This window comes from Vombatus ursinus, unplaced genomic scaffold, assembly GCF_900497805.2.
Source record: "Vombatus ursinus unplaced genomic scaffold, bare-nosed wombat genome assembly UNPS02014768.1, whole genome shotgun sequence".
Lineage (NCBI taxonomy): Eukaryota > Metazoa > Chordata > Mammalia > Diprotodontia > Vombatidae > Vombatus > Vombatus ursinus.
Window position 1 is genome coordinate 29,077,966 of NW_020954546.1, and position 10,492 is coordinate 29,088,457.

A 10,492-nucleotide genomic window follows, 5' to 3' on the forward strand; every position below is an offset into this window, starting at 1 on the left:
CTCACAACTGTCCCGTGTGATAGGTAGTTCAAGTATCCCTATCGACAGATGATAAGACTCTGGGAGAGGCTGTGGCTTGCCTATGCCACTCTAAAATGGGGCAGAGGGAATATCATATAAGCATCTAGGACGTGTTCAGCCTCCACCTATGGCAGTCTTCAGTAAGCTTTGAAATTCTTATTCCCATTTACTAAAGAATGGTTATCCAGAGTTCCTGAGCTAATTTAGAACTCAAATCACTTAGTAAATATGTACTGTGTGCCAGGCATTGTGTTACGCTCTAACTCCAAATTCCTGTGTGCTGAGTGAAAGACTGATTTAGACTAAGCTGCTTTTCTAAGTGTTTTTTGTGAGAGATTCAGAGATAATTGACAACTGATTGAGAAATATTTTATATTTAGAATCATCTTTGAAGTTTCTCATTTGGGACTTAAGCACTTTTACCTCGGGGTGGGGGGGGAAGAACTGGTTAACTATGGCAGACTGTTGGCATGTCCTCTGGGGTTAGAACTGCATTGGGGAATCTTAGGAAGTTTCTAGAAGTGGGGCAGGAGAGGGATTGGTGCGAGAGGCAGCTGGGTAAGGGGTAAAATAACTTCTTTCCCACCTCTACCTCTAAAATGTATCCCTTCTACAGAGTTGAAAAATGGTCAACATTTATATTGATTTCTCTCTTCCCTGTTCGGCCCTCCAGCCAAATATTTTTTAAGTGGCAGGAAATGTAAGAGAAAAAAAAGCATAGAAGTTAAATATAATAACAAAAAGTAGAGAGTACTAAAGGGGGGAGGAACTCCTGAGAAATAGAAAATTGTGATTGAAAAAGAAGCCTCTTCGCTTGAAATAAAAATAAATAGTACTAACTGGAAAGTAGAACAAGACTTAAAAAGAGACCCTGTTTGTTGGACAAATGGTTATACTTTCTACATGCATTTCTTTAGACTACTTTTATTATAAACAGCCATTAGTATATTGGAAGGCAGTCATAGGAACAGAAACTTCTATCTATCATGTTGACTCTTTGGAATTTCAGTGTCATACATTCTCTTAGCCTAAGCAGTATTTTTACATAACATCTCGAGAGCTGCTTATTGAAGTCCAGGATGTTAACCATGGACATGAGGCTAAACAGCCTAGGAGCAAAGTGTCCTAATTTATTTGTAAATGCTTTCAAATGTTGTGGTAGAAGTGCTCCCTAAAGTTAGAAGAGGTTGGGGGCAGGGAGACAGGGCAGGTTGGGTTCTATTTTGAGACCCGCAGAAGAGGAAGTGAGATGAGTTTGGAATGTTCTGTGCCCAGCTCCTCCTATCACCTGCTGGGGAAAGCTGGAAAAGAGGAAATGTCCCTGGTGAACCAGGAGTGACTGTCAAGGTGAAAACCTGCACAGGGGAAAGGACATGGAAATAATGGCTCATGGAGAGGATTTGGTTTTTGCAAGTTTCCTGAAGAAAAGAAAAGATAAAATGGTAAGTGGTCTAGCTAATTATTCATTAAAACTCAACAGACAAACATTTCACTATTCAAAGGAGAAAGAAGATCTTAATTCTGTTTTTATTTTTTAAATTTGATGCCTTCAACACACCCCTAGCCAAACAACCTTAATGATGTGTTTTCCCTCTAAAGCAATTTAATGATATCATAATAATAATAATAATGATAACTATCATTTGAAAAGTGTGCTACACATTTTTTTTTATCCTCACAACAACCCTGGGAGGTAGATGTTATTATTAACCCAATTTTACTGGTGAGGAAACAGGCTGAGGTCAAGTGATTTGCCCAGGATCCTACAACTAAAAGGTGTCTGAGGCTGTAGCAGAACTCGGGTCTTCCTGTCTTTGCTCATTGAATAATTAATAGAGAGAAAGGACAAGTTCTTTATCTTTGTGTAGCACTAACGTGTTCTGGCTCTTTAAAAGGGTATAAAACTTTACTAAATGATGTATTCAGAACGTAGGAATAAAATGTGCCTTAGCTTTGACCAATTCAAAAGGAAAAAAAACTGCAAAGATAGAAAAATAGAGGAACACAAAATGCACGACCTGGTGGTTGAATAAAGTCCACGCACTGTTAGGATAGATCCAGCCTCATTTGTGAGCTCAAAGTCTGTACAGATGTTAGGAATTTGTAGACTAGTCCCTAATGGGAAGCTGCTGTCATCAGCACATACACCGAAGTCAGCTTCCTAGCCAGATCGACGTGAAGGCTGACCTTAAAATGTGTGTTTGTTGCTCAAATTCAAGAGATGGACAACCTTCAGTTATGTTTTATTTTAATGATTTGTTGTCGGTAGTTTACCTTTTTTAAAAGTTATTTTGCATTTAGTCAGATTTTACAGTTTTCAAATAATTGGAACATAGTGAGGCAGTGTGGGACAGTAGAGACTTGGCTTGGAAGTCAGTAGGACCTGAGTTCAAGTTCTGACACATGATATCGCTGTGGGGAACTCTTGAGTGTACAATATTGACTATGACCATCAGACCCTGTGGACGTGCTGGTTAGTTTGGCAGAGCTGCTCTTCCTTCCTTCCTTCCTTCCTTCCTTTTTCTTTGTTACAAGGGATGAGCCCCTGGGAAAAGGAGGGATATATTTGGAAACAAAAATAATATAAAAACAATTTAAAATTGTAAATAAGAAAATAAATAGGAGGAAGCAGAGAAAAAAAAATTTTAAAGTAAAAAAAGATCCTTTGAGTTGCCCTAGGTATCATTTAAAATCACGAGGCAATCTCTTGCTCCAGAGAATCCCACAAAATCATGCAAGTCAAGGTGTTCGGATCTCTGAGTCCACTTCAAGAACTCCAGTGAAACTATCCAGGCCACCCAGAGCACATATAGCGTGCTCTTTTCCATTGATACCGTGGTGGAGTTGGCAGATGTGCGATGAGGCTGGACATGGGGTCGTTGGCCACAAAAATGTTCAGGTGCTTGCTTTGTGTGCTTGGAAACAGCTGTAGAACTGAAGAGACTGAATGTGGATTCTCTGCTCGTTGAGCTTATCCAGGTGAAGAAAGCTCCCCACGTATGAAGGCATACCCAGAGGGCTCATACATGAGTTCCCCTTGCCACACTGAGATGATTCTTCCTGAAAAGGAACAAATCATTCCTAAACTTAGAAGAAAAAAATCTCCCCCCACAAAATGGAAGCAACAACGTAGGGCATGGAGTAAATGTGACACTAACATGCAAATAAAAGTTAAATGAAGATGTTTGTTTCAGTAAGAAAAAAAAGAAGAAAGAAAAAAGGAATCTATTTCTTTGTGAACATTAATTGGCCCTTATTTTCATGGTAATCCGGCAGGAGAATTTTGACAATACCTGAAAAGCCTTCTGAAGTTTTCAAAGCTACTTTGGCTTCTGGCTGTCCTTTTCAGATACGGTGCTTGGCTCTGGTGACCTGGAGCAGATGATGGAGGCACCATCTGGAGGTGGTGAAGTAGCAAAGAAAAAGTAGCCGGTGCAGGTGGAACAGTGCTCTGGGTTCAACAGCCAATGATGGCTTCCTTTCCTGATTCATGCAAACAATACCACCTGTACGTCGTTATCATCATCATTGTCATCATCATCATCAGTACTTTAAGGTTGACAGCATGCTTCCTCCCAGTCACCCTGTGTGATAGAAAACTGCAAGGATCATCCATCCTCACCTTATGAGTGAAAAACGTGAGGCCTAGAGAGGTTGCTGTTTGCCCATAGTCATGTAGCTGATAAGTGTCAGTACCCAGGCCTCTCTTACTGTGACCCCAATCAATGTTCTTTTCATTATACCAGGGATTCTTGACCTGAACTTCTGATATTTTTATAAATCTATTTTAATATAATTGATTTCCTTTTGTAACCTTCTCCATTTTATTTTATGCATTTAAAAACACAATTCTGAGGAGAGGTCCTTGGGCTTCATCAGCCTGCCCGAGGGGTCCAAGACACACAAAAAAGGTGAAGAAGGAACCCTTGCTCCCAGCCACATTGCCAATGAAGTTGAAGAACTATACTCCCAGTCCCATAAACTCGCTGTTTCCTGAAAGATGCGAATCTCTACTTGAATGGAATGCCCATCTCAAATCACAGATCCAGCACTGTATGAAAAAATGTTTCTCTAGTCATACATCACTTAGTTCCCTTGAAAAATCACATCTTGAAGAAGGAAAAAAAAACCACATCTTGGATAAGAATCTTTACACGTGTTTGCATGTAAACTTTATTATTATTGGACAAATCCCAGAACTGTCCTTACTATTAAAATGTGGTATGTTGATAAATTGCTAAATAATAAAAGCATAGTATTGAACACCTGATGGCCTATAATGATTTTTTTAAAATACTTTTTTTTCTTTTAGAAATTTTTGTGGGTGCAATACTGGTTCCAACTTCAAAATACTACCTTCTCTTTCTTTCTGAAGAAGGGTGGAGATGCAGTAAGTGTTTGCTTTATTTTTGCCCTCTATTCATTTTCTGCCCTGTTGATCAGAGAAGGTTGAGAGCCATTTCTGAGATGGTGCTGTGTGTTTTCAGGCTTGCCTCCGAGGACAATACCACATGCACACAGTAAGTAAATGGAGTTTTATGAGAATGATACTCAACTGCCCCCAAAGCATGGGCTTGACTGACCTAAGAGAGGCCTTCCTTTGAATACTGCAAATTCTGGGTAGGTATCTTAAACATGGGCATTTGTGCAGGCAGTACAAGTGAAAGGTGAAGAGAATCCTGATCTTTCCATTCCTCATGGCAGCTCACACAGTAATGGCCCTAGTTACTGGCTCTGAGAGTGGAAAAGAGCGTGTCTATCACAGGATAGTATATACAGTATACAATTAAGTGGAATAAATGGTAGAAACAATTTTTTCCAGAGAGTAGATAGTTTATATATATACATATATATACATATATATATACACACACACATATACATATATACATATATATTTATCTGGTATATCAATATCTGTATTATCTGTTTATCTCTCTGTCTGTCAGTCTATCAAATTTTCTAGACAAATGTGATCACTGCAGGCAGAAAACAGTCAAAGAAGCTTTGGAGCAACTGGGACTTGAGCTGGCTCTTGACTAGCTAGGAGGAATGGTATTGGCTCAGCCTTCTGGAATTCACATATTTACTCCCTCTTTTTGCTAAGAGTAAACCTGGAGTGTGAGTTAAGGGACCTGTTTCTTTAGAATTGCCATTCTGTAAAACACCATGCAGGTGGCTCAGTGGTGGGCTTGGAGTCAGGAAGAATTCTCTTCCTGAGTTCAAATCTGGCCTCAGACACTAGCTGTGTGACCCTGGGCAATTCGCTTAACCCCATTTGCCTCAGTTTCCTCATCTGTCAAATGAGCTGGAGAAGGAAATGGCAAACCACTCCAGTATCTTTACCAAGAAAACCCCAAATGGGGTTATGGAAAGTTGGACATGACTGAATGACATCAGTGATGGTAACAGAGACACCATGCAGTTGGAAACCTAGTTAAAATGGAACAGAAAGGTTTCCTCAGTCAGTTTCCTCCCTTCATTCCCTAGATGCATGACTGGATACAAGCAGTAACACAATCCTGCCCTAACACCTCTATGTATTCTGCCTTCAGAAAGCAAAGAGTTAAAGACAAGATCATGAGGTGAAGTCTGTTTGACAGAACCAGAGCATAATCAGAGCTTCCGTGGCACTTGGCAAGAAGGTTCCGGGTTTCTTTTCATTATCTGGTAGATGTGTTTTTCTTACACTTGTTAAATCTAAGCATATCCAAGAGGCTTTACAGAAAGTGAATTGACCTGAGTGTCAGGGGATAGAAGTCAGCAGTACCAGCTTGGCTGTTGACTATTTCTGATCTTGGACTGATCGTTCTGTGCCCCAGTTTTCATACCTGTAAAGTTATGAGATGCCATGAAAATAGAATAGCATGCAAACCCAACTAGAAAATCAGGAGTATAGCATGGCGGATAGGGCATTGGACCTAAAGTCGATCAGTCAATACACCTACTATGTGCCTGGCATTGTGCTAAGCACTAGGGATGCAAAGAAAGGCAAAAGACAGTCCCTGCCCTCAAGGAGCTCACAGTCTAATGAGGGGGACAACATGCACAGAACTATTTACGAATAAGGTATGTACAGGATAGATTGGAAATATATATGTATACATGTATGTGTATGTATGTGTGTATATGTATATGTGTATATATGTGTGTATATATAGCTATATAGATATATATCTCAACAGGGGAGAGGCACTAGCTTTAAGGGGGATCAGGAAAGGCTTGTTGTAGAAGATGGATTTTATCTGATACTTGAAGAAAACCAGGGAAGCCAGGAGGTAGAGATATGGAGGAAGAGTATTCCAGGGATGGGGGACAGCAAGTGAAAATGCCCCGAGATGGAGTCTCTTGTTTGAGAAATAGCAATAGTGTCACTGGATCGTAGAGTATATGGGGGGAGTAAGGAGGAGGAAGACTGGAAGGGTAGGAGGGTGCCAAGTTGCAAAGGGCTTTGAATGTTAAATGTAATTTTATATTTGATCCTGAAAGTGATGGAGAGCCTTGGGAGTTTATTAAGTGGGGGATGACATGGTGAGATCTGTGCTTTAGGAAGATTAATTTGACAGCTGAGTGGAGGAGAGACTTCAGTGGGGAGGACTTAGGCAGGGAGACCAAGCAGACCAGGGTCCTCATCCTACCTCAAACACCTCCTAGCTTCATAACCCTGGGCAAGTTGCTTAAACTCTCTGTGCCTCAGTCTCCTGATCTGTAAAATGAGAGGGTTGTACTTGATGGCTTCGAACATTCTGTCTAACTTTACATCCATGATCATAGGCTCTAATGAGCCTATGAAAAGTAAAAAAGCATTGTGAAAATACTTATTATTACTGTGTATACTGGTCATTATTCCCAGAATAAGGTGAGCCTTTCCTTAGGTGCAGGCTGTGAGGGAATTTGGTACACTGAATGGTGATTACCTCTTTGAGATTACAATGAAAAATGGGAAGAAGAAAATTCTGGTAAGGTGGCTTCTGTGAAGGCAACTGTCTAATCTGTGGGATTGTGGGGATCCGGATGTTTTGTTTTAAATTCTGCCCTCCTTCAGACAACTTTTCTCAATGTCCCTTTTAAAAGGCATGCAGCTGCCTGTAGATGCCAGGTGGGAACAGCCAGGCATTGAGACTGGAGCTACAGACGGCACTTCATGCAGGAGAATGAAGGTCTCTATGCTGTGCTGTCACTGACGAACCCAGGCTCCTCTCCCCTAAGAGAAAGGTGGAAGCTGACTGGGCTTCCTGACCTGTTCAGTCCACAGCCTAATATGACAGAGAAAGAGCCTACACACCTAGTTTCCTGCCTAACCTGTGTACTTGAAGTTAAACAAACATGTATTAAGCACTTCTTGGCTGTTACTCTTAAAGCCTTTTCAGGAACTTTATGGTAAAACCTTCTTATAGCTTAATTATTAATAACATAAGTATTTTGCAAATACTTCTATCTCCAGGCATACAATGGCCACTCAATGCAAAACTTAGGAAATAAAATGTCCTTTCCATTGAGAATCCTTGAGATTGCAGCAATTCTGAAACACTTTCCAGGCCCACTCCTCATCCTGGTGGATCACCACAGGCTTTTCCTAACCCCTTCCCTAGGGTTCCTCTAAGCCACATCCCATGTTGGCACCAGCTGGGAGAGCTGGAGAAGCTAAGAGTGACAAGATCATGTAGTGATTGATTTTAACCAGCTTTGGGGTCAAGTTCACTGAGATTTAGAAGCCAGCCAGATGTTCCTCACACTTACTGTTTTGGCAGGCTGCAGAGACTCCCAAACTTCGTGCTATGTGGATTGAAACTTTATGGAAATCCATGCAGCTTATCGGGCCATACCTCAGCCAGGCTGCCTACGGAAGGTAAAGTAATGTGATGTCATAAGGATAGAATAACATTCCAATTGGAAAAGCAAGAATGTGGCATAGTGGACAGGACACAAGACTTGAAGGAGGGAAACTATCAGGCTTTCTATATCAGGCCTTTCCACTTGCTGCACCAACGATTCCAATAACTGGCCTTGGAGAAAGATTGGCTAAGGGGAGTCATTAACTCAAGGGTGCCAGGACCTAGCCTGAGAGTCTGGAGTCTGTGCTTGCACCACCATGGTAACCACTCTAAGTAGCAGGATATCTGGTATGGTAGAGTCTTTGGGTGGAGCTGGATGTGTGAATCCATTGCTCCCTTCTCTGGACCTGTTAGCTTATCCTCCTGTTGGTGCTTTGGACAGGTTCCAAAATGGTGATTAATGCTCCAGAGTTACTTAAATAGGCCCCTTGTAAACCTGAAAGAGTTTAAAGTCCTTGTCACAGGTTTGACTTCCCCTCTTTCTCACCCGGAAGGTTTCAGTTTTGTCACTTCCCCACCCCCTTGAAGGAGCAGTCTTTGATTCTCTTGTTTCTGGGCTTAAGATCTGGAAGACTCGAACATTCACAGGTTTTCTTTGAGCTTCTCAGGGAACACTCCCCCTCCTCCCACCATCCCCAGGTTGTTTCTCAGGTGAAGTAATTTTCATGAGCTTGGCACATAGGAATGTAGGCATCTATACATTATCCAGCCGTTACCTCAGTCAGTGCCTGGCACATCGTAAGTGTTGAATAAATGCTTTTTTCATCCCCCTCCCCCCAAAAAAGTGCAACCAGAGTAGAGACTGAGTTTATCAATGTGCCTGAAAGTAAAGAAGACTCTCCTAGGGTGGATTTTCATTTCAGACAGAATGAAAGCTGCTATAATCTGCCATATGTGAGTGGTGACAGGCAAATGTGTGGGTTTATAACGAGGCACACATAGCCCCTCTGACTCTTTTTCACTTCATTTTCTGATTCAGCAATCATTTTATTTGCTTTTATAGACTCTATTGCATCCCCCACAAGGCCTGTCCTAAAATTTTTCCATTCTTAAGCTCCCAATCTCCATCTCCCAACCTTCCAGGCAGAAGATGAAGTCAATTTCTACCTTAATGAGGAGACCCTCAGGCCCAGATTGCCTCTACTTACATTCTTTCTACCTCAAAAAAAATTTTTTGTATCTTTATCCACCCCTTTGTCCATTCCTCTTATCTCTGGGGAACACAGGTTCTGATGCCTTTTCTAAACTAACCCTTCATACTTGGGGTACTTGGGCCTCTCTCTTCCTGCTTCTTCTTCAGTCCCCTTGACTTTGTAGGCACGGTCTATAGACTCTGCTAACCTGTAGGAGGTTCACTGGGGAGGGGGCACTGTTTTTGGTAGGAGTGACTTTCCAAGGCCATCTGGAGAAGCGTTACCTGGGACTGCACTTGGTGAGGAAGAACTAAGCAAAAGCCAGTCATCTGCCAAGGAGAACTTTCCCTCTCCAGCCAAGACCATGAATAGCTTAATCCCAGAAGAGATGTTGGAAATCAGACCCTACCATGCTGTGCCAAGTAAGCTGTCCTTTGGGCATTCCCCAGCTTAAGTATCTGTAACAAGAGGCCATGGAAGGGAATACTCCACTCCCATCCCAATAAGTCCTGGATATGAGTCATTTTTTATTTTAAATTTCTATCAGTGAATCATCAGGCTTAGAGCAGCAGAGGATTGGGGTGGGGGTGCAAAATGTGCTACTCCCATGAGTGTTTCTAGTGACTTGTGGAGAGAAAAGCCTAGGCTTTTGGTATGCCTTGGTATGATCTCAGGACCCAATTAAATGTGGTTTTGAATACCCAGCTTTGGACTTGTGCCCTGTAATCCCCAATGGCATTTAGGTGGCATTAGCCTCAAACTCTCACCTACTGAAGGGCTTCCAATATACTTCTTTTTTGTTGAAAAATAAAGGAGAATGTGGTAAAAAAAAAAAAAAGAAGAAGAAGAATCCATTGATTCTGAGATTCCCAAACTAGAGGACTGGGGAGATACAAAAGCAAAGTCATAGAATTTGGGAGTTGGAAGGGAGCTCAATGGTTATCTAGTCCAATCAATACACAAAATGAATCCTCACTATAACATATGGGTAAGTGGTCACCCAGCCTCTGTTTGGAGACCTCCAAGGAGGGGCATCCCACCATCTCCCAAGGCAATTCTTGTGGAAACCTCTAATTGTTAGGAAGTTCTTCCTGGCTTGAGAAGCATTTTGTATCATCAATACTTTTGATGAGGATACCATCTAGTCCTTTACTCAAGTCACTAATAAAAATGTCAAATAACCCAGGACCAAGCACAAATGGCTGGAGTGCTCCATGAGAGTCTCCCTGCCATGTTGACATTGAAAAATTATCTGAATCCCACCATCCAACAAGTTTTGAATCCATCTGATTGTATTCTCATCTAACCTTTCTCTCCCCATCTTCTCTATATGAACTTTGCTGAAGTCCAGGTAAATTACATCCACAGCATTTCCTTCGTCTGCTAGTCAAGGAATCCCATCAGAAAAGGAACTTGGGTCAATCTGGTATGACCTGTGGTTGAGAACTTGGGTCAATCTGGTATGACCTGTGGTTGAGAACTTGGGTCAGTCTGGTATGACCT

General features: G+C 41.6%; 1 protein-coding gene across 7 annotated transcripts in view; it reads left to right on the forward strand.

Moving 5' to 3' along the window:
* Positions 1–1,209: 1,209 nt before the first annotated feature.
* The window catches only part of LOC114042780, a 19,094-nt gene continuing 9,811 nt past the window's right edge, over positions 1,210–10,492 (forward strand). For 2 of the 7 annotated variants that reach the window (XM_027861491.1, XM_027861490.1), the window contains exons 1-6: positions 1,216–1,463; positions 4,334–4,411; positions 4,509–4,541; positions 6,897–6,980; positions 7,773–7,870; positions 9,239–9,411. In XM_027861491.1, the coding sequence (XP_027717292.1) occupies positions 1,395–1,463; positions 4,334–4,411; positions 4,509–4,541; positions 6,897–6,980; positions 7,773–7,870; positions 9,239–9,411 (535 nt within the window). In that variant the 5' untranslated portion in view covers positions 1,216–1,394. Of the gene's footprint in view, positions 1,464–4,333; positions 4,412–4,508; positions 4,542–5,738; positions 6,091–6,896; positions 6,981–7,772; positions 7,871–9,238; positions 9,412–10,492 lie in introns of those variants that run through there. The other 5 variants (XM_027861492.1, XM_027861494.1, XM_027861493.1 and 2 more) reach the window with 5 other exon arrangements.